Source organism: Polyodon spathula, chromosome 21, assembly GCF_017654505.1.
Source record: "Polyodon spathula isolate WHYD16114869_AA chromosome 21, ASM1765450v1, whole genome shotgun sequence".
Lineage (NCBI taxonomy): Eukaryota > Metazoa > Chordata > Actinopteri > Acipenseriformes > Polyodontidae > Polyodon > Polyodon spathula.
In genome coordinates, this window is record NC_054554.1 from 11,769,947 (window position 1) to 11,794,884 (window position 24,938).

General features: G+C 37.7%; 2 protein-coding genes across 3 annotated transcripts; one reads left to right on the forward strand and one right to left on the reverse strand.

Annotated features, from left to right (window-relative positions):
• Positions 1-6,508, forward strand: LOC121296535 (CCAAT/enhancer-binding protein gamma-like). Of its 2 annotated transcripts, none has more exons than XM_041222210.1 (2): positions 1-168; positions 5,188-6,508. In XM_041222210.1, the coding sequence occupies exon 2, from the start codon at positions 5,331-5,333 to the stop codon at positions 5,787-5,789; it is 459 nt and encodes a 152-aa protein (XP_041078144.1). In that variant the 5' UTR covers positions 1-168; positions 5,188-5,330; the 3' UTR covers positions 5,790-6,508. The 2 variants fall into 2 exon arrangements, with proteins under 2 accessions (XP_041078144.1, XP_041078145.1); XM_041222211.1 differs by having other exon boundaries at positions 5,191-6,508.
• Positions 6,509-10,792: 4,284 nt separating this feature from the next.
• Positions 10,793-16,054, reverse strand: LOC121296510 (xaa-Pro dipeptidase-like). The gene is made up of 2 exons (XM_041222156.1): positions 15,695-16,054; positions 10,793-13,661 (listed from the first exon to the last, which is right to left on the reverse strand). Exons 1-2 carry the CDS (start codon positions 15,818-15,820, stop codon positions 13,494-13,496), a joined length of 294 nt encoding a protein of 97 aa, XP_041078090.1. The 5' UTR covers positions 15,821-16,054; the 3' UTR covers positions 10,793-13,493.
• Between the last annotated feature and the right edge of the window lie 8,884 nt (positions 16,055-24,938).

The window sequence follows — 24,938 nt, forward strand, 5'->3', positions numbered from 1 at the left end:
TGCATCATCCATATCGACACGCTCTGCTCATTGGAGTTCCCCAATGTTGAGAGAGATTTCGCAATACTTAGGGCTGCAGCACCAAACAAACAACAGAAACGGGCATTTAAAGAAAATACGACTGTTTCAGCTTTGATTTAAATTGAATTCAGTTGACTAATTTATCAGGTAAGGAATGTAATTATCATTTTTATAAATTGTTCCTTTATTGTTGTATATACTACGGCGGTAAATGCTAAGTCTCTTTGGCTCAGTCACACTGTAGTTTCCTTAGAAGGTACGAGACTGCGTAGTGCTGTATATTTATATTTAACTATATGGAGTTGATTAGGATATGACGGTTTCTAAATCGATTAATTTCTTTGTTATTTCAGTTTCATTTTTTTTTTTTTTTTTTTTTTTTTTTTTGAAATGACATTTTGAATAGATTTTAGCGAAGTCCAGACGAATCCTACTGGTGTCCAAAATAAAGCCTGGCATTCAGTTTTTCACCGTCATTCCTTTTTTTAACAGTTAAAAAAACAAGTATATTTTAATTTTATTTAATGTACTCTAGAAGTGTAAAGTATGGCCATTCATACTCTGAGAGACTTTGTACATGTCTGTACACAGTTTCTCGTTTACCGCTGTGAAGATGGTGAGGTGTTCAGGGAAAAATGCATGATGTAATCACAAGCAACACATTACAAATAGCACAAGCAGACTAATGTCAATGTCACACAACACACATGGGCACGATGTAATACGGTTTAACTCACGTGGGGGCTGTATTATTATTATTATTATTATTATTATTCGTTTTAATTTTTTAATAGCTTTTTTTGGTAAAAAATTACATGTAGTCACAGTTTTCTTGTAAAACTAAATTATTGATATATATATCTTATATATATATATATATATATATATATATATATATATATATATATATATATATATAACAATTTGACAGTGACAGGACTAGTGCCATTAGGAAGAGGTTGTTGATAGTTCATTTCAATGTACAGTGTTTCCTGGGCTGCATTTGGTAAGGGAGGTAACAAAAAAAAAAAAACATTTAAGTATTTCAACTAAAAAGACAATCTGCTGCAAAAAGGAGACTCGTTATTTATTTATTTAGCGGGTGTATAATAACGTCATATTAAGGTTAGTGATCTGAAGTAAATCGAACTTTTATGGCAGTACTGTGATACGAAATCTAAAGCCCATAAACAACATGGCGTAGGTGTCAACGCCCAGAGGATAGTGTGGTTCATTTTATAAGCATACTTGACTCACCAGGGATCAGGTGTGTGATTGCATAAACAGAGTCGCTTCTGGGTAACAGGTTCTCACATGATTGAGATCAACGGAATGAGATTTAATAATGATTGTAAAGGAACATTATAATCAACTAATTTAGCAGGCTTCTATTGTACTTGATTTTTGCATGCAGGTATATATGGAGAGCATATTTCTTACTTTGTGAATTACTAGAACACGTAATTACTAGAATACGTACGTACAAGTACAGTACTGAATTCACAATATTCTAGCTTACTGTACCAATGATAGGTCTGCCAGTGTAATTGATTAGAGGCTTCAAAGTGTTTTCTGAAACTTCTAGTTTGGACTTTCTTTAGTTGGACTTGACACACCCTGTTGAAAATACGTAGGCCTGTAAATCGGAAATTGGCCTTAGGAATAATAAAGAAAAAACACATATAGCAATGTCTACATTCTATAAAAGACATAGCTATTATGAATAACAGGTCTGGTTGTGACGTGGTAGTTTTGAGACCATAATACTTAAGTGCACATTAGGCTAATTTATGGGCTAGTCTCACAGTAGAGCAATCCAGGATCAATGCTAATCAGGGTCTGTTAAACCAGCCATACAGTATGGGGCCTATTTAGCAAATATGTGCCTAGCCGCTATTGCTAGGGCAAAAGTGACTGTGTTTGCGAAGCGCACGAAAACGTGATTTAGAAATTGGGTCTCATGCGTGGGCTAACGTACATCAAATAGCGACTCATGCGCTCAGCCAATCAGAGCGTAGTGGGGGAGTAAGGTTACAACCAGTAAGGATTCAGCATTCCCTTTAAGAGGACATGTGCAAACGGAGGGTATTTTGAAACCAAAAAAAAGAAGGAAGAAGACAAGCGCCTCAAGCAAGATTACATATTTTTTTAGCAGTCTGGGGGGGACTGAATACACCTACCCCTCATATCGCCCCTCGCTTTTCTGCAGATTCGGATATATTGCGGTCCTGGAGTTGGCGCCCCATTTTTACAGTCTTAACTGCACATGCCTTAGCTGCATTGTACAAAGCAAATTAAATATCTACTTGCTGAAACGGTTTTTATTTTAGCCAACGAGGTGTTCACTGTGGCAGCAATTGACTAGCAAAAGTCAGTGACGTCAGCTCCCTAGCAACAAGCCTCCTATGTTTGGAATGGGATTCTTTCAATGCAGTGGGTTTGTGCATTTGAGAAAGGAGAGGGAGACTCCTATTTAATTGGGGACTTAAGTTTATGAGAAGCAATTGCTCTCCGCAGTGTGAATAAAAACAGTGCGCTGCTTTTTATACGAAAAATGAGAAAAAGCAGGTTGTTTAGAGGATTTATATTGGCTCCTGACACCCGTGATAAAACGAGGGAGTGGTCGTACAGTGTTTGTTAGCCTGTTTGTTTTTCTATGGGTCTCTCGCTATATCGCAGCCCTCGATATATAGCGGGTTTATATTGGACCCCGACATCCGCGATATATTCAGTCGGTGGTGTACTTATGAAATAAAAAAGTAATCCATAAGCAAAATTAAGCATAAATATATATTTTTTTTCTGTTTCACAAAGTCCGCATTTTTTAATTGCTCTGCATGCGTAAATGTGAACCCCTGTCTAAAAGGCTTTGTCTGACCTGCCTGGCACTTGCAGCATGTGTAACCTCCAACACTGGGGTTTCAAATTCAGCATCTGCTTCCCTCAGACCCTGTAATCTTTCCTCTGTATGTTCAGCATCCATTACGGAGAGCTATGTTGTGTAAAACACAAGAAGTCAGGATGATATTGCTAACCTTCTGAGGAGTGTTCTGCCACAGACATACAAACGTTGGAATTACATTTTGAGGATTCCAAATGTTTGCTCAATTACAGTATGAGCACATGTAAAGGTACGATCATACCTTCGGCCAGAGTCGAGGGGTTGAGCAGCGATCTCGGTAGCCACTGCTTCAGTGGATACCCGTTGTCCCCTATCAACCAGCCCCTCAGACTGTCATACCATTGAAACGCAGCTGCCTCCTGCGAATTAGCGTGGATAAAGAAGTCATCAGCTGAGCAACAATAATTTGCATATACATTTGTGATGTAGTTGTTTGCATCACCTATAACACACTGCTTGCACATTAACAGAATAGGTTCCCTTACGATTTATGTAGAAGTGCCTATTCTGTGTTGGTGGGTGTACTTTAGTCCTACAGGCAAAGAGTGTGCTCTCTGCATGTCTCCTTCCAGGTCAGCCTGAAGCAGTTGGCAGATGTCAGTGAGTGTTTGTTTGTAGAGGCGAAATTGCTGCAAACATTTTGTGTCAGACAGGCTCAGAAAAGACAGATGACTTGTAAATGTATGGGGAGGTCTCCTCCTCCACTCTTTGGCCATGTAGAAATAATAACTAGAACTGACAGGCAATTTTAAACCCCAGTACCAGTATCAAACACTTAAGCAATTACTGGAAGAAGCGTGTTTAGGTCTTGATATTTGATGAGTTTGAAATCAGTAACTTCACCAGCTCTCCAAAAGAAGATTTTGAGAGTTATTTTTCCAAAAAATGCATCGGGAGGCCTTCTTGGTTCACGTACAAACACCATTTTTTAAATTGTCAATTGTACTGGCACAGACATGATGGCTTTCAGGTTTGGAGTTAATCAAGTAAACCCTTTTTAAAGTAAAGCACTTTTAAATTTAAAAAGAAAATTTAGGTTGGGCAGCCATCTTGTTTAACAAAACAACACCATTTTGCCATATTTGAATTCTGTTGTCACTGGGATGATGACTTCCAAGTTGGGAGTAAGTTGGTTAAATGGTTTTCGAGCAGAGGCACTTTGTTGTTTTGTTCTAGTTTTGGTGAGTTTGGTGGCAGCCATCTTGACTGACTCAGGAGTGCATTTTTTTTTTTTTGCATCTGAACTGTAATCTACACAGGATGATACCTACCTACCTAGTTTTATGTTGATTGTTTACACCGTGTACGAACAGGAGCCGTTTGAAGTTGATGGAATACTAATAATAAGAAAAATCCTAACAATAACAATTCTGTCTTGGAAGCCTAATAAATATTTATTTATTTATTTATTAGCAGTCGCCCTTATCCAGGGTGACTTACAATTGTTACAAAATCACTGTACAAATGTGCACTCCATATTTCTTTTATTTCTCTTTTTTCTCCCTTTTCTTTACCTGCTTCCCTGGTAGTTTCAGCAGTATTTATAGTCGACCATGTCATTTGCACACAGTTTTGACCTGGTTTTCACACATCAACTGAAACGCTAACACTGTTGATGGTTTGCTGAGTCGCTACATTTGTATTTAAATGAGGGCACTCCACAGGTTCAGCCCATGTCAGGCGCTGACGCTAATTTGCAGAGTGGGCACAACAACACATGTTGATAAATCACATAGGTGGGCAGTCTGTTTGCCCACACGTGTGCCTGATTCTGGTGCGCTAACTGTCCGCAAAAGTGTATTGCAATTGCCTTAGGGGTTTGCAAATGTTGCTAAATGGGGCCCTGTATGTTTATATGTTCTTTCATAAAATCACATGTATTCTGACATTTATTTTTGATATATTTAACATCCAATTTATCCTTAACTTTATATGTGATTAATATGTTGCTTGAAAGTCATGGTCTATGCATGGGAGCCAACAATTATTGAAACCAGTTTGTCCTGTCATTCTTACCCCACCACAAATTTATATGCACTGCTTAAAGTATACATTTTTCATCTCATATTTTTTTTATGATCACAAAATGGAAAGCAATATATACCTACCAGCAATGTTTTACCAACGGTCTAGTTGTACTTTCAGTTTTAGGAAACTGAGTCTGGTTAACTTGCAGCAAATCATCATTTAAGACTGGCCTTGTGTATTCAATTCAATAAAACTGATAAAAACGTATTGTTTTGTTTTTGTTTTAACTTTCTCAGCAGGCATAACACAATATCTATATGTTGAAAGGAAGCATTGGCAAAACGTTCATAGATTCATCAACAAATATATTTAGCATCTTCAGTCCTTCCAAAATAAAGTTAGATAACAAGAAGGTGGTGGAAGCAGACATTTAGCCCAAATGAGCAAGCAGTCACAGCAGAAAACTACTAAAGACCAAAACGGAGTGAGTGTCATCCAGACCCAGGCTCCTACAAGTGGTTTGCAGCAAGTCCCCCAGCTGGTGCCAGTCAGTCCTGGTGGAGGTGGCAAAGCTATGGCCCCCAGCAAGTCAAAAAAGTCTGCGGATAAGGAAAGCGATGAATACCGCCAGCGTCGGGAGCGCAACAACCTTGCAGTGAAGAAGAGCCGCATGAGAAGCAAACAGAAAGCTCAGGATACCCAAGAGAGGGTAAATGAACTGAAGGAAGAAAATGAGCGTTTGGAATCTAAGATTAAGCTCCTCAGCAAAGAGCTGAGTGTCCTGAAGGATTTGTTTCTTGAGCATGCTCACAACCTTGCAGATAACGTGCAGCCACAAAGCAACGATGGCTCCACGACGGGGCAGAACAACAAAAACAACAACAACACTGGACAGTAGGCAACAAGAAAGTTCACAGTATTCATCAAAGTCTTTTGAGAATATTTTCTATAATATTTTAGGTTTTAAGATATCTTTAAGTGGATTTGGCTAAAGGGGATTGTTATTTTTTTTAAATGTTTTTTCTACTAAATCATGCCTTAGTCGATTGACCAGCTGTGTCTTTAGGCTACTGTATAATAATTTCTGACTTTCCCAATTACCCAATAATGCATATGCAAATGTCTGTAGTGTATACTTGCATTTATAATCACAGTATGCATAAACTACTCACTGTTTTGACTGGAAAGCATGTCCACTGTACTACACTTTCAGTGATGTTGCTGTGATTAACTGTCCTGGTAAAGGCACCAAGAATTTGATTACAACAAAAAAAAATTGGTGATAAATTAGTTAGACAAAGTAAATACAAATTTAAACTTGAGTTACTTCTAGGTTTGATGTCAGTGTCATTCACGCATTTGACTCAATTAATGCATTTGAGTCTAAGTAACCAACTACATACATTTAAGCCTGATGGGTGCAGAAATCGCACAATTTGCCAGGATAGTTTCATCTAAAAGAGAACCCTAAAACAGAACAGAATCACTGTCAACAAGTTCATGGAGGTCAGACGTGACTCAGACTTCAGAGTGAATTCAGAAGGATTGCCAACATCATACAATAAATGCATTTGATGGTTTGTTCACATAAAAATAATAAAATATTTTAACATGTAATTATATAAAAATCTTTCTTCATCATTATGTGACAGATTTTGGGGTTTTTAAGAAACTAGTCACACAATACAACATTATTATTTAACATTTTTGGCAGAAGACAGAAATGTAACCCTTGATTTGAAAATTATTACCAATGTATTATCTTACTGACTGCGTAATTATGAAGTTCAAATTGGAAATGATCACATGTCAGTATTGCAGATCTGGGATTCCATTGAAATTCAGATAGGTGAGGCTTTTGGGTCAAATATGAGATATGTTTCATTCTCCTGAGCTTTTATCAAAAGTTAATTGTTATACAACCAAAAGTTTCCTTGATGTATTGGTTCACAGTGGATGATTAATCTAAATTGTTGTGAATGAAATGCTGCCGTTGTTTAAATCATTAAAATAGGTTCTATGTAGTTTTACAGACAGAAATACACTAAGTAGACACATGCACTGGTAGAGATTTGATTTTCTTAACCTGGATAAATGTATCATTATATATTGTGGTCCTCCACTGTTTAGACTAATTGAATAGAGACCAGAGTGTGTTTGTATATAACAAAAAAGGGTTTGACTGTAGACAAGCAATTTACGCCTTTATCAAAAAAAGGAAAAAAAAAAAAACAAGCACCAATTCTAAAACAAAAAAAGAAACAATGTAAGATTACTTGCAAGCCACTAAATTGGATTAAAGTTACATATTGGTATGACTGCCATTAGAAAGAGAGAAGAACAGTTAGCTTTCAGAATCTAGTCCCTAATACAGTGGTACTCAACTCTAACCCTCGAGATCCAATCCAGCCCAGGTTTTTACTCCAAGCATGTTCTAATGTAAGTCATTTAGGACCAGCTTGGAATAAAGACCAGGACTGTAATGTATCTCGAGGGCCAGAGTTGAGTACCACTGCCTAGTACTTCAGTGGGCAGTGTAATATCTGTGTCATTGATCACTTATTATATGTATATTTTTCATACATAGTGCAAGCACTGCACCTAATTTTTACCCCAGAATGGGTAAAAGTGAGACACTGTCCAATGGACAGCTGATTCCAGTGCATACATTTAGTTCACTAAACAGTGATGTTTTGTACTATTAAAGTTCATTAGGGAAGCATATATTTTGTATTTACAGTTTTGACTGGGGATGTATTGTGACTCACAGGCTTTTTTTTTTTTTTTTTTTTTTTTTTTTTTTTTAAACTTGCGCATTAGGGATGGTAATTTTTAAATGTTTAAATGTATAAATGTGGTTAAACATTGAATAATATGCTGGATGTATAATCAGTCACGTGACTGTCACGTAAAAAATATACCAAACGTATATTTTTTAATGTATTAATTTTAGTAATTTATCATCATATACAGCAGTCCTTTGCATTTCCAACTTCTGTGATGCCACTGTAAGGGCGGATATTATAATAAGGATGTGGTTTGGCAATTGCCTCCCAAGGAGCTTTTCTAATTGGTGCAACAGAAAGATTGACACTGTGGTGGGTTTTATTCTCAGTCAGTCTGGTGCATCATTGGTGCACTCTGTTTATCATGCTGTAGTGGGTGTGGTATGGTATCAACTCCACAGTGTACTAATAATGTTAATGACAAGCAGCTTTTTTTTGACGTTTCTTATATATTTTTTATAAAATGGCATCTCTAAACAAAGGAACAAAAATAACTATTGGAATTTGTACATTTGATAGATTCTGTAACATGGAGTTGTGTTTTTATTATTATTATTATTATTATTATTATTATTATTATTATTATTATTATTATTATTATTGGTTTGTTTTGTTTGTTGATGTAATATAATGTAAAAAAAAAAAAAAAAAAAAAAAAAAGTTTAGTTTATTCACTTTGTGGTCTTAATTAGGTGCTTCTGCACGTGCTGCTGAAGTGGCGGCTTCGATCGGGAAGGGAGGCTGGCTCTGGAGATGAGAGTAGCGAGTCGTGAGGAAAACCAGTGTCTGGTGACGATGGTCCTGAAGGAGTCGGTGAAGAGAGGGTCTGCTAGGAGAGAAGGATTCTTGGCAGTGGAATATCTTGTTAGAGATGCATAGGGACAGATAGTAGAATTGATTTTTGAGGTCTGAACGCACTGACCTTGATGAAGTTGGTCAGTTTTGGATGTCCTGATGATGAGGATAAAGTGGCTGTCGGGGACTAGGGACAAATTGGAGCAATGCAAGTCGATAGCTGGGAAGTTGTCTGCTGAAGGAACTGTAAGGAGTGAAGGTTTTCACAGACGAGGGATGAGTATGGAAGGCTAAGTCAGTGGAGAAGCCGCATTGAATGCATTTTATTAGGTAATCGACGAACTGCCGATCGGGGTGGAGACGGAGAGCGTCGATGAGGGCTGGGATCTTTACTGACGTGAAAACTGAAAGGGCTGTTAATTGTCATTTCTTCCATTGGATAGGACTGATGAGCTGGGAGTGGGTATCGCTGCAGAAGGAACAGACATGGAGGTAGCGGCAAGGGTTGGAAGAGCAGGTAGACAGGTTGAAGTTGTTGCAGATTTGCTTAGATCCGATGAACTTGATGGCGTGACCGTATATGTTCTTGGAGAAGGAGGAAAATGGAGGCGCTGACGAATTCATTGGGGTCACTTGCTGCTGAAACGAGAGGCTGCGTGGTGCAGGAGCTGCTGGTAGAAGGGGTTTTGGGGCAGAGGTGGATGGAGTGCACTTTACGTCCTTACCTTCGATGATTTCCGGCGCAGAGCAGGAGAGATGGTGTAGCGCCGGGTGGTGGGAGCTTGGTGAGGACCTGGGGATGATGCTGAAGCCAGACTGAAAATGGGAAAGAGCGCAGGTGTCGATTATGTTGAGGCGGGAGTTGATGGCTGCATTAAGTCTCTGATCTCCTGAAAGATACTCTGGTGCAGCGACTGGAAGTCTGGCACTGTCTGTGACTGGAGGCTGAGGAGGAGACCTGGGAGCTGCGGGGCAGGAGGACTGCGTGCTGAGGCTGACTGGATGCTGGGCAGTGAATTGGAGGCTGGAGAGCCGCTAGGGGGGGGAGATATGCTGCGCCTGAGATGAAGTGGAAGGCTGGGCTGGAAGCAGCTCGGGTGAAACTGGGAGGTGTAGCAAGGCTGGATTGGCGGCCTCCGGTCATTGCACTTCGGTGGCATGTTGAGCTGCAGTAGGTCAGGAAGAGAGCTTTGCATCAGCGGACAGCGGAATCTGACTGCCCGAGTTGAAGAGGGCTTTGAGGAGCCGAGTGAGAGGTCAGTCATTGTAGAAAAGGGGGTTGCTGCAGGTGTGGCCGTTTTGAGCGCCGGTCAATAGTTATTACAATACTATAAATGTGTGAAAAAGAAAGGCTACATGTTCACATATTGAAAGCTGGAATTAATTAGCCTTAGATTTTGGGCTATTGTTTTACCTTCATTACATCACTGGCTTAAGAATCCATTCACATTCTGTTTTTAAATCTACTAGCTGACTGTGCACTGTAAGTTAATGTAGCATATTTAAACATGTTGAGCAAACTATGCTTTATGAGAAATGTAAGGTAATTTGTAAATGGTAAAGTGCTTTAAAACCAGGCAACAGGAAAGCAAACAAGTGCCTCTTAACTAGTTGATCAAGCCCCTGCAACCTTAACCTTAGACATTTTGCAGTTTAAGCATACTGGGGGTGGATTAAAGTGATAAGTGTGATATTAAAACCGTCAAATGACTGCAAAAAATTAAGGTACCACATACAGAATATGTTGTGGCTTACCTAACACTGTCTTGTAGGGGTGTGTAATTTACTGTTGTATGAAAACACATTAATTCAAACACAATTTGTTAGCTACAGTCAGGCAGGTTTCTCTCGCATAACAAACTTGTTTAATTTGTTAAACACAGTTGCAAAACGGGCTCCAGGTCGGCCAGGGTGTTCTTGGTTCACAGCACACCAGCGACCCATGTAGTCTGGCTGGGCTTGAATGTAAGCTGCCCAGAGCTGTGTTGTCCTCTAAGGTGGCTGCATGGTGTCTGTGTGTGAAAAGAAGCAGTCAGCTGAGGGCACACGCTTCGGATGGCAAGGTGTATTCGTCTTTGTCACTGCTGAGTTAGCGCGGGGGTGTTAACAGGGAACTGAACCTAAAAATAATTGGATATTCTAAATTGGGAGAAAATAATAAAATAATTGGCAACTACTAAATTTAAAAAAAAAGAAAAAAAACAGTGCCAAAACATAGAAATGATATATATAATGGGAATATTACCGTAGCGCAAGATACAAAACCCAACTACATAATGTACTGATATATATATATATATATATATATATATATATATATATATATTTATTTATATAGTACAATTTTCATCTTGTGCAACTCAGCAATTTGGTGTAGATATTCCCTTCTCAGTTGATCTGAGGTAGGAATTGCTCCCACATATATTACATGTTTGTTCAGAAATGCACGTAGTTTGGGATTATCAATTTTTCTAGGGGAATATTAGCACAAACTTTTCCTCTGTCAAATAGAAAAGAACATCTTGCTGGCATTCATAATTTTGGTTCCCCTTATGTTTTTTACAGGAGGATGGCATCTTATAGCTGTCAATCTCAGCCTTTCGTTTTCTGTGTTTTTCTGATGATAAATGTCGGTCTATTGTTGACTTTCGAGTGTGGTCCAAAGATAAATTGCAAGTTGCACAAAATAAATGATACCCATCGGTGTACAGAACCCCAGGTGGATATTTTTGCGTGCATTCGCTTAATTAAATGCTTTTTGATTGCGATGTCTTTGACTTCGTGTTTAGATCTCTTGGTTTTTCTTTTAACGCATCAATTTATTCAGTTAGCATTCACACTCATCATAATTAGCTTTTATTTTTCTAGTTAGTCAAAGCGTAATGTGTTGATTTCTTAATTGTGAATTTGATTACTATAACTGGTGTGGCTGCAGGGACAGCTAGGATATAGCAGTTGAATTACAATTGAAAAAAACAGGTTGCGTAAAACGCAGGACCCTAGTGATGAATATTAAAAGACCGCTCTATTTGAAACAATGGATGTAAAGTAGGAATGATTATCTTTATTAACAAAGTTCTACCACTGGGCCTATGTAAGATTCGATACACATTTTATTCCTCCAACCAGTTTGTTTCTTTAAATATACCATATGGCAGTTCCATTAAAGGTGAATGAGCTTCCATAGTAAATATTAAATTTTTAGATGTAGGCAAAATTCCCATCTTACAGATCCTTGTTGTTTAATTTGGCTATAGTGCGGAATAGCTTAGACAGGCGCCATTGAGCTCTCCCTCTCAGAGCTCTGCAGGCAAGCGCACACCCAAATATCTCAGCAAAGGAGAGACCACCTGTGTGGGTGTTTTGTGTGTGATGTGGACTAATGTCAACTGGGGGTTAAGCAAAACCACCAGTCTGATTTGACTTTTGATCTGAGTGAAACGTAGGTCTTCAGAAGGGAAAGGCAGGATAAGGTGTGCCACCCAACCCCTCATTGTGTGGTCATTTTAAAACTGATGCCATTGTTACCATTGGTCACAGATACTACACTGACATATTCTTTAGATAAAGGATGTTAATAATAATAATTTTAATAAAAACTGTGTAAATAATTTTTTTTAAAAAGTAGGACAAAATGTTATATAAATGGGCCAGCACATTCCACAGATTCACCTGGCTTATGGTTCATTACGGAAGCACTAAAGCACTGCGAATGATTGAACCTGCCGTGGCTCAGGTTTCAAAGGGTTTGCCAAGCCCTTGGTAACAGACATTGAACCTGTGGGTGTGTTCCCAGCCTGGTGTATATGATGAATGGACTTTGGACTGAGAACGGTGTGCAGACTGATAAGCTGCTGCGAGGTGACGTGTGCACAGCACAGTATGTGCTGCTTAAAGACAGTGGAAACTCTAGACTCTAGTTGCTGGTACCGGTTTTAGTATTAAAACACCACTGTCCTTAAATCATGTTCCCCTAGAAATAATATAAATTATTAAAAAGTCACATGCACAATTGTTGGTGATACCTTTTTAATCGGATCAGGTAAACATCGTGAAGGTGGCACCTGTTAAAGGTGTATTGTTGAAAGAATGGACCACACCTCAATCTGTCATTTTATCTTCATAAGGTAACGTTTTAAAATATTGCCTGCAAATTCTCTTACTGGAGTTGGACCAAAAAACAAAAAAACAAAATCAATTGTGCAGACTAAATCTTCCTAAAAGATCACCACCACACAATTCCTTCTGACGGAGAAGCACCCATCTCCAGCAGGAAGGTAGAGTACAGTTAAGGGATTTAAAAACAATGTTTATGATGTAATTTCATATTATTTAATCAAGATCTATTGCTACACCATGTACTATTTTATTTAATAATGTCACACTTAAGACATTAGGGGATATTACAGCATTCTTAACTACTATTATTGCATGGATCAGACCTCTCAGTTACATTATTATAATTTTTTTTTTTAAGGGGGAGGTTTTTACTTTTGGAGATCTTAATGTGGGATTCATCTATGTATTTCACAATTGAGAATTGTTGTAAGCATCAACATTTAAAAACCTGATTTAATAATGCAACAAAAATGTGGTAAACACACATGCAAACATCAACTTCTTGTTCAAAGAGTTTATTAGTCAATACTGTGAAAAGAAAAAGCAAGAATTGTATGATTTAAAAAAGATTCTTCAATACATCTGTAAACGCCATTTTACATGGTTGCAATTAACATCTAGCTTATTAAGTAACTGCAATAAAAATGACATAATAAATCGCACAATACTGAATTTGACTAAAACAAATCAGTTCTACTCAAAGACATTTAGCTAATCTGGAATTTGTAAAAAGATGCATTTGTGTAATATTTTGCAATGCAAGCTGTGTGCTACAATAGGAATCACCGTTCTTGAAGAAGGCTATGCATCCAATAATCTGGATTTCTATTCTATTTTTACTCCAGCATGATGCAGAACAAATCTAGTTAATTGTGCAATGCAAGGCAGTACAAATCAGCTGATTAAGGCACTTCAGGTTTTATTGCTTCTGGCTGGCCATGATGGTCGAAAGCCTTGCAGGAATTGTGCAACTCGGCCATGAAGGTCTCGATTTGGTCTGGTGTGCACGGCACACAGGTGAGCAGCTCCACCCCACTGGCCGTCACGGCGATGTCATCCTCGATACGCACCTGTTCAAGGAGGAAAGATAGCAAATACTAGGTAAGGAAGTATCGGTCTTTGCCAATATAACCTTATTGTAAACACAGTGACATTTTAGGCCTGAATATGGTAATGCGTGCAAGAACCTAGGAATATATGAAGTTATACAATATCAATTAAACATGCACCAAATTCAAATCCTGTTTTGCATTCATTGCTATTTCTGGATTTATTCTTACAACATTTTATCATCATTTTCTGTTCCAGATTGAATTCTAAAATTGAAAGTAATTTAGAATTGATGCTTCTTTAATCTAAACCTTTTTTTTTAATAAACATAACTGAGATAAAATGTCTAGATTTCACGCACACACTGTTACTATACTTTATAGGGTGATCTTGACTTTTAGAACTAAAAATAAATCTAGCTACATCATCAGGTTCCATTTGACCTGAGGTATGCTTTGTCATTGAATCCCCTGATGATTCATGTATTTGTTTTAAGAAAAGCTGTTTGTTTTTGGCTTATCAAGGTTTTTAAAACTTTGATAAGTCTGTGTAAAGGGTAACATTAATAGCCCTGCTGAGAAAGCATTTTTTTTCTCTCTCAGTTAATCTGTTCTGTTTTCATTTACAAACTGTAACACAGGAAAGAGCATTATTTAGCATGTTACTTGTCTTTATATTTAACATAACTGGACTTGGATAATACCAGAGTATAACAGGCTTAAGTTAATAGGCTGGAAATCACTTACTAATAACCAGGTATCAAACTAATAAGATATTTATTGGCTTCTATTTTAATTATCTACATAGTGACGGTCCCTTAACCCTCCTGTTATGCTTCGGTCAACTAACACTTACCATATATTTTATACATACAATTATCATCACAATGTGTTATGACATTTCATTACTTTTAGTCATGACACAATATATAAATATATAAATATAATGCAGTCATGTTTGGTATTTTATTGGACTGATTTGATTATGTACACAGATATTATAGGCTTCATATAGAAAATATAATTGTGGGTTATCAAGTTTCTTCAAGGACAGCCGCAATGACCAAATGCACTTAACAATTTTTTAAACCATTTTTGAATGTAACAAAATGCAATGTCAAAAAACCCCAAAAAACATCACAATAATATGTGTCTGTGCGAGAATGCTGTTTAAATGATGCAAGGTAACATTTTTAAACACGTCTTAATGACACATTTAAATGCAAGGTGAGTAGTGTACAACACATACCCCTTAATTCTGCTGGAATGCTTAAAGAGCAAGTAGCAGGCTTCCGAAAAAAATTGCATTATGTTTCCCCATGTGTTGCTTAAACTGTTTAAGTACCTGTAACTTCTCTTTTCATTGTTAACATCCTGACAGCTTTTTACAATTACAACTTTAAAGTCTGTTTCAAAGCTCTAGTGCACTGGGGTTTGAGATCTGTCCTCTAAATCACTGCAGGAAGAGGGATTGAAAAAAAAAAAAAACACCAAGTGCTCTGGCTTTTCTGCTCAGTACCACATCATTATTGCTGTTACCTGTTTGCAATGTGGGAAATAAGCCTTACGCTATAAGTGCACTAGAGCAGCCATTTTGAAAAGAGCTTTGAAACAGACTTTAACGTTTAAAAGTGTAAAAAGTTGTCATGATGTTAACAATAAAAAGGAATTACAGGTGCATTATTTACACCTGGGGATGTGTAATGCTATATTTTTCGGAACTCTGCTACTTAATCTTTAAAGTGAGGCTTGTGTAGATGTATTGAACTTAGGAATTCTAGCTATGGAACTTCACAAAATCCCACATTTACACAAATATCTCATTTGGGTACATTAAACTCATCTCAAGTTCTACAGTCGCTATAAACTTGCTTTCACATGTGTATGAGGTGTGTGGTGGTGGAGGGGTGATAACAAATGTTTTTCCACTAAAATAGACATCACATGGATCATTACTGATAACAAGGGGAGAGAAAAGCAGATATATTTACTCCCACTTGTGAGTGTGAGTCTGCAGACAGCACTGAGGGGAGGTTCAGGCTCTCATGACTTACTCCTCCAAAGCCTCTGAAGTGCTGCAAAGCCTTGTTGTTAATGAAGCAGCCCCTAGCTGGGTCTGCCAGCGCCTGGTCCAGGAGGTGATCGATGAAGTAAATGCCTGGCTCGATCGTCAGCACCATCCATTCCTACAGCAAACAGGCAGTCCGCAGGCTTTTCAGACTCCCTGAAACCGGAAAACAGAACTTTCCAAACACATGGATTTACTGAAAACATGCTCTCGCCTTGGAAAAGTCAATTATTGATTTACGTTATTTATAATTGAAGTAAGCTGTTTTTGTGTCATCAGTGCCTATAGAAAGTCTACACCCCCTTGAACTTTTTTTCACATTTTGTTGTGTCTGTGTCTCAGAGTTTCATGCATTTAAATGAGGATTTTTTTCCCCCACTTATCTACACACCATACTCCACACTGTTAAGGGGAAAAAAGGTTTAATTGAGAAAAAAATGTATGTTAAAAATGAACAAAACTGAAAGATCATAATTGGAAAAGTCTCCACCCCCCCCTGAGTTTATACTTGGTGGAGGCACATTTGGCAGCAAATACAGCTGTGAGTCTGCTGGGATAGGTCTCTACCAACTTTGCACACCTAGATTTGGCAATATTTAACCATTCTTCTTTACAAAACTGTTCAAGCTCTGTCAAGTTCCTTGGGGAGCGTTGATGGACAGCAATCTTCAAGTCATGCCACAAATTTTTGGTTGGGGCTCTGTGCTGTGTTGGGTTTGCGCCAAACATAACGCTTTGCATTTAGGCCAAAAAGTTCCATTTTAGTTTCGTCAGACCACAAAACTTTTTTGACACATGGCTACAGAATCTCCTGAGTGTTTTTTTGCATACTTCAAATGGGATTCAAGGTGGGCTTTCTTAAGTAATGGCTTCCTTCTTGCCACCCTACCATACAGGCCAGATTTGTGGAGTGCTTGGGATATTGTTACATACACACTTTGACCAGTCTTGGCCATGAAAGCCTGTAGCTCTTGCAAAGTTGCCATTGGCCTCTTGGTAGCCTCTCCTGATCAGTCTCCTTCTTGCTCAGTCATTCAGTTTGAAGGGATAGCCTGATATAGGCAGGGTCTTGGTGGTGCCATACACCTTTCACTTCTTAATAATCGTCTTGACCGTGCTCCAAGGGATATTCAAGGAAATGCACTACCCAGCGGAGGGAACCTACAGGAACTGCTGAATTTATCCTGAAATCATGTGAATCACCACAATTTAACACAGGTGGAGGTCACTTAACTTGGTGTGCGATTTTGAAGGCAATTGGTTACACCTGAGCTAATTTAGGATTGCTATTACAAGGGGGGTGGACAATTATCCAATCAAGCTATTTCAGTTTTTAGTTTTAATTAATTTTCTACAAATTTCTAGAAAATTTAATTTGGAAGTTGTGGGATAGGATGTATAGATAAGTGCAAAAGGTGAAAATTTGGAAAGGGGATGTAGACACTCTATAGGCACTGTATATATTTTGAAACTTGAAACTTGGGTCTCAGAGTCCAATATCTTGTAATATCTACATATTCAGAATATTTGGATACAGCATCGTGTGTGGGTTTTGTAATTAATATCTTTTGCCGTTTGTGCTGAGATCAAATTTACCAGGCCGACTAACTATTGCCTTTTGAACCACCGGGCTGATTCTAAAAAGCCGCCTCAGAAGCAGCCTCGTAGTTTTAAAAAAAGAATCAATAATAATGGTGAATGGTAAATAAAGATATGACAGAAACTGCAATACAGAATTATATACACACCCCTAATATTAAACAATTACAGAATCAAATTATGTGAAGATGTGATATTAAATGATTCCTTTTAAGTATTACTTGATCTGTTAACTTACTGTAAAAAAAAAAAAAACCTGTATATGTTGCTGATAAATGTAACTGCTTCTTTTAGTATGTCTAAATATAGCACTATTGAGTGTTAAATACAATGAACAAAAATATAACGCAACATGTAAAGTGCTGGTCACATGTTTCATGAGCTGAAATAAAAGATCCCAGATATTTTCCATACACACAAAAAGCTTATTTCTCTCAAAGTTTGTTCACAAATTTGTTTACATCCCTGTTAGTGAGCATTTCTCCTTTGCCAAGATAATCCATCCACCTGAAATGTGTGGCATATCAAGAAGCTGATTAGACAGCATGATCATTACACAGGTGCACCTTGTGATGGGTACAATAAAAGGCCACTCTAAAATGTGCAGTTTTATCACACAACACAATGCCACAGATATCTCAAGTTTTGAGGGAGCATGCAATTGCTTTGCTGACTGCAGGAATGTCCACCAGAGCTGTAACCTGAGAATTGAATGTTCATTTCTCTACCATAAGCTGCATCCAACGTCGTTTTAGAGAATTTGGCAGTACGTCCAACAGGCCTCACAACTGCAGACCACGTGTAACCACGCCAGCCCAGGACATCCACATCTGGATTCTTCACCTGCGGGATCGTCTGAATCCAGCCACTCGGACAGCTGATGAAACTGTGGGTTTGCACAACTGAAGAATTTCTGCACAAACTGTCAGAAACCGTCTCAGGGAAGATTATCTGCGTGCTCGTCGTCCTCACCAGGGTCTTGACCTGACTGCGGTTCGGCGTCGTAACTGACTTCAGTGGTCAAATGCTCACCTTCAGTGGCCACGGACACGCTGGAGAAGTGTGCTCTTCATGGATGAATCCCGGTTTCAACTGTACCAGGCAGATTGGCAGACAGCGTGTATGGTGTCGTGTGGGCAAACGGTTTGCTGATGTCAGTGTTGTGAACAGAGTGCCCCGTGGTGGTGGGGTTATGGTATAGGCAGGCATAAGCTACAGACAACAAACACAATTACATTTTATCAATGGCAATTTGAATGCACAAAGATACCGTGACGAGATCCTGAGGCCCACTGTCGGGCCATTTATCCACCGCCATCACCTCATGTTTCAGCATGATAATGCACGGCTCCATGTCGCAAGGATCTGTACACAATTCCTAGAAGCTGAAAATGTCCCAGTTCTTCCATGGCCTGCATACCCACCAGACATGTCACCCATTGAGCATGTTTGGTATGCTCTGGATCGACATGTATGACAGCGTGTTCCAGATCCCGCCAATATCCAGCAACTTCGCACAGACGTTGAAGAGGAGTGGGACAATATTCCACAGGCCACAATCAACAGCCTGATCAACTCTATGCAAAGGAGATGTGTCACTCTGCATGAGGCAAATGGTGGTCACACCAAATACTGACTGGTTTTCTGATCCACACCCCTACCTTTTTTTTGTTAAGGTATCTGTGACCAACAGATGTATATCTGTATTCCCAGTGATGTGAAATCCATAGATTAGTGCCTAATGAATTTATTTCAATTGACTGATTTCCTTATATGAACTGTAACTCAGTAAAATCTTTGAAATTGTTGCATGTTGCATTTATATTTTTTGTTCAGTGTATGTTTAGATGATAATAAACTTGCACTTATTTAAAATACAGTGGGAGATATATTAGAAGATATTTAAGAGGAAGACTTCCATTTAATGTCTAATCTGAAGGACAACTGAACATTTTGTGCTTTTTTCCCCCAGTTTGTTACACAGAACATGAGGAGGAGCCAAGCAGGGGTGTGTCAGAGTAATTCCCTTCAAGTTTTTTTGTTGGCAGGTATTAAGTATAGCCAAAGAAGTGTATAACGTACTGTGTTCATTTCACAGCAATCGAGCACCAATCAATGAAAATTAAGTTTTACATTGAGTGATTTACAGCCCATTGGAAGCAAATTAGCCTTTCAATTTTGCCTTTTCTTTTATCACTAACATCAATAGGGAAACACTTTATTTTGCATAGTATGAATAATTATTTAAATCAAATGCAAAAACCCTTTTAATGAATAAGATATTCAACAGGCATGCAGGTGCATATTCACTATTAGACTGCCATATGTAACCACACTTCATTAAACGCATAATTGCATATCTCGTACATTCTTAATCATGCCACGCAAAGCAAAGTTTTACCATGAAAATCAACTGAGATTTGAAACCTAAACTTTTTTTTTTTTAATGTTTGTAAAGTACAAACTCAAAGCCAAGCTAAATTTGTTTAAAGTAAACCTCCTCAAAGGTTCTGGCTAACGATTTCGTAGAGCAGCACATCTGGAAAACATGTTTAATCCTTTTTATTATTGTTATTCTTTTCAAATATAATATAATAGCATTGATAATTGAGCCTACAGTCTGAGACTTCAATAATCTTTCATTCATGTAGCCTTACTCTTAAAGTGCATTTGTGCATTGCTGTCAGTGATGACAGAGTATCCTTACCTTACATGCCAAGAACATTGAGTTTTAGTTAAGTGGTTCAGATAAGGCAACACACAGGAGGTATACTTTGGAAGCCATTGCCTTCCAAGGACAGAGCACTATCTATCTTTCCAAAAATACTATAATGCATTACTTTCTGGAAGAAAGACACAATTCTTTCAATATCATAAAACACTTCAAAGTCTATAGAACAATGTTGTGCTTTCATATTTCATAGATGAGAACATACATCGTACGTCAGAGATCCTACCAAACTCATTTAACTTAGGCCTGGATTTTAACCCCAGGCTCCAAAGGGGACTAGAGAATTAGCCTGCTCTGTCCCCTAGCTCCTTAAACATTTTAAACACAAGATCACAATCCATATTCTTTAATACAGTAAACACTTTAGCCATTGCAATTAAATAGTGTATATTATAACAAATACAATGTTTGCAGATGTTACACCCAGAGCAAAGACTAACACTCCAACAAGACTGAGCTGTCACATCCCCTAAAAGCACCACTCTCATGCATGGGTCATGTAGGAGATTAGCTTTGCTGACTACCAGCAAGTTTGTGTGAACAAAGCTCTGGCTATTAGATAAACTAACCTGCCACATTTTGAGATGGCAGTTACTCCTTTCAGTCCTGTGCTGCATGTTATAGCTGAAAATACAACATATCTTTGGTATTTTCACCACAGTTAGTCCAACAGGGAACAACTATACTGCTTGACATCTCACCTAACTAAATCAACATTTCAGGAATACCCTACAATAACCGTAGAGTTTTACCTTAAACCAATATTTGCAAATGCAACACTAAATAAGTTGATGCAATTCTTCAAAATGATTTCAATAGAAAAAAGAAAATTGTGTATGACATTCTAATTGAACACTAAACTGGTTATTTAATTTGAGATCTATAAAAAAACACCTTGACTCGTCATTTTCAGCCTTAATAATATCTCATAGTGCTAAGCAATAGCAATGCACAGTCTAGAAGCATATTTATAACCCATTAACTGCCCAAATCTACATAACAGTCATGAATATTGCTTTCGGGTATTCTATTTCATTTTTTTTTCTTTTTTGTAAAAAACTAAAGAGCTGTTTTTGAAGACTTGTTTAGGCTTTGTTCCCAGAAATACAACACAAAACAGCATTACATTGCTTTTTGGAGTAAAACGATATACAGAGCCTCATATTTTTGGCTAGCATGTGGCTAGGTTTACATGAAAAATTATTGAACTGGGTATTTGTCATCCAAAATAATTACACATGTCCAAAGACTCTTACCCATGAGTGAAATACGGAAATATATAAATAGAAAAATCTTTTGTTTTGTAGCATTTTGGCCACTGAACACTAGCTAATCAAAGAGTCCTAAGGAAGCCTGGAAACAATTGTATTCAAACAGTGTGCGCCTTATAATATTTTAACCCCAAGACTGATAAAAGCCTGCAACTTAAAGCTTCAATCTGCAATGTCACACAATCACTTTCAATTTCACACTTACATATACTTGTTATAGAAAGGGTATTCATTAACAACAGTGTTTATATAGTGTCTTTCACAACATCTTTCCAAGTTAAAAAAAAAAAATTAAAAAATCAATTCAATCATTAAATGCTAAATCAAACCAATTAAAAAAAAAAAAAAAAGTTACTACGGCTACGGCCAAAAGTTTAGAATTTTATGATTTAAAAAAAAAAAAAAAACTATATAAACATAATTTAGATATTTTATTTAACATCATGTAATCAAAAAAAACTAAAAAACTGCAAAAAAAAAAAAAAAAGTGTACCGGAAGCCATAATAGTAGTCGTATGTCATGTTAGATTTTGAAATGTTACATTTTTCAATTGTCAGTTTTTCATTATGTATATGGAAAACTAGAAAGCGGTATATATAATTCAATATGGTAAGGTAACATTATTCAACAGTTATAAAGTTAATGCTGTAGGGTGATTAGCTGTACATCTCAGCCTCTCACAGAGTTTGGTTAACAGTTCAAGAGTCCAGTGCCTCTGGACACCCAAACATATTGAGACAGCTTCCCTATGTTTAAAGGATAATGAACTCTGTATGTTGCATGTATATCAGTGATAGTTTCAACAAAATCATGTTTGTTTGAGATTTAATTTTTTATTTATTTTTAGCAAGAGGGAGCATTGAAGCCTCTCCATAGCCATTGCTTTTTTTTTTTTTTTTTTTTTTTTTGCAGTACCATAGGTCTTCATTAACAGCTGGTATCTTTTATTTAGCTTCATAAAGTCTATCTGGGCCAACAAATGGTAGAGTCCTTCTAAAACACATTACTTAAACTCATCAGCTTGACGTTTATTTGTGAACTGCATTCCAAACACATTATTAACAATATTTCACAGAAGCTAAACATTGTGATCCAAAGATAAAAGGGAAATAAAAACGGGCGCTTATCTAAAAAGTGTGCTAACTTTTGTCATCCAAATTATTGTTCCATAATGCAGTCTAAATTTAAAACAAAAAAACGCTCAGACCCATTAACTCAGTAATAATGGAAGTGCAGTAATAGGAAATATTGAAATAAGCACAAACAAGCAGAATAAGATGTATAAGATGGCTTGTAGTTTACCACAAATGTAGATTCATTATTAAAGACAAAACACGTCTTTAAAATCTATTTTCTTACCTGTTATTAGCACTATAACTGGTCCCCCTTTAGTTGTACTGAAGATCTTTTGGTTTGCTTATTTTAATTGGATATTTTTCAGTGGTCTAGCTGCAATTAGACCATGTGACTTACAGCACAGAAAGTGATTTGGCACCGAGGAGCAGCAGTATTATTATTTATTTGAAATCTATAGCGTTGTACTTACAAAATCTGAATGTCCCAAATTTATTTTCCTATCCAAATTTGTAGTGTGGAATAAACTGTATGCTTTACTATTTATAAGAGATGGAGCAACTGAACTCCACCGATAGCAATGGGAAAGCTAACAAAACTCTGTTCAAATTGTCACCTGAAGCTTTACTGCTGTCCTAAGGGTTAATGTCCAATATTAGCAAAGCTGTCCTGGCACTGACCTCTGGGTATCCTCCAACATCGTGCACATCAATTCCAAGAAGATGTCCCAGGCCATGCGGCATGAACACTGCCCCCAAGTGAACCTTCACCATGGCGTCCACACTGCCTCGCAGGATGCCAATTCTCGTCAGCTCCTCCAGATGGACTCTATCAGCCAGACGGTGCATGTCAGGCCAGGCGAACATTTGGAGTGCAAACAACAAGCAGCCACATCAGAAACCAACAATGAAACTTTGCTTTACAAGGGACCCGGCGAGTGCGCTGAACTATCAACCACATATATTTGCAGATTTCTATACCATGGGGGGGGGGGGGTGAAGACACAAAAACGCTGGTCCTTGTGTCCTAATATTTCTAAATGTGCACAAACACATACAGTTTGAACAGAGAACCAGCCAAGAGTTTTCTTTAAACTGCATTTCATCATCTTCTGTATCTTCCAGGACATATTCCCTTTAGTCGTTATCTCTTTAGCACTTTACAGCTGTCCTTTGAGTCTTTGAAGTTACAGATTAACTGTCTACTCTTCTAATACTACCCAAGCAGTGAATTGTAAATACTGTATGGATTATCAATACCTAATATATCTAAAGAGATCTGTTTTTACACTTTTTACAGTGAAACCTGAATTACCTGTTCAACAAAGGGAGTGAACTTCTGGTTTCTCTGTTTCTCTCCTTCCTCTTGTTAATTTCATATAGGTATGTTCCTCATGTATTCAGTTTGTTAAAACATATGTACAGCCCCTAATGACTCTTGGTTTGCTTCCATGAATAAGAACCGTTTGCTTCTTCTTTCTCAAATTCTACTAGAAAACAACGAAAGTTCACCTCTATGTGCATAACGAAATTGAGAGAGGGGTGCTAATCTAGATAAAAATGGGATGGTTTGAACTCTATTTAAGGGAATTAAATGAAATGAAATGAGTTGGTGAGGTCACATCATTTGGCAAGCATTGTGCTAGCTCAAGAGCACAGATATCAGATACCTGGAGTACTGAAGTCAGAACATGTCAACCCAGTGTATTATGCGTACTTTGTGTCAAACCTTTGGTAAAAAAAAGCATATGTTATCCTTAAAAAAGTTAAAATAAATTAAAAAAAAAGAGATTTATAAGACCCACTTTTGTGCTATCAGGGTTTTTCACACATGACTGGTTAATCTGTTATCCAAGAGACTGCACACAATACTAACATCTATGTCCTAGCTGACAGGATGTAATATTATATTACAATAACAGTATATTAAACTGTAATACCTCTAATTTAACATAAAATAAATAAATAAGAAGATCCCCTGCAAATGCAGCTCAAGCAGTTTGTTTGTTTTAGACAAGCTATCCACTTTTTGGGACCTAATTGGAAGTAATTTACAGTCAAATCCAACCAGAGTTCAACCATAGTAATGGGATACACTAGGGACTGATTCCAGGTAATCTTCTGCAGGTCGAAGTGCAGGTATGGGTTCACCTAAGGACAACTCCTTATTCCTAATTACCTCCTAGAGGAGAGTATTACCTGTTTTCATACAATCCTGAGTTCAAGCTACAAGGGAAGCCTCATGACTCTTGGAACAGGCCCATTTAAGCTTCTGACGTAAAACGATTTCACAATTGTCACCAGGGAGTGCCCTTTGACTGCTAAAGGTTAAGATGCCTTCTCTAGGTCCCTCGACCGTCTCTTATTCTAATAACCATTAAAAACAGTCTGCATGAAACAGCAATGCAGCAAGGAGAGTTCCCATCTGGCATATCTACAGTATAATCCATTACTTTTTGCATACCTTTGCTAGGAGCGTGGAGTGGAGTGGAGTGGAGTAGGTAAAGTGCCTGAGTGGAGAGTGAGCGCGAAAAGCCTCTGGCACCGCTCCTGCT

What these genes read in the sequence shown, in the direction of transcription:
- LOC121296535 (XM_041222210.1), top strand. Translation starts at nt 5,331, where the DNA reads ATGAGCAAGCAGTCACAGCAGAAAACTACTAAAGACCAAAACGGAGTG.
- LOC121296510 (XM_041222156.1), bottom strand. Translation starts at nt 15,820, where the DNA reads ATGGTGCTGACGATCGAGCCAGGCATTTACTTCATCGATCACCTCCTG. An exon ending in ACTTCAGAGGCTTTGGAGGA is followed by an intron (nt 13,662 to 15,694) that starts GTAAGTCATGAG and finishes CTCCTTGAACAG; the next exon opens with GTGCGTATCGAGGATGACAT.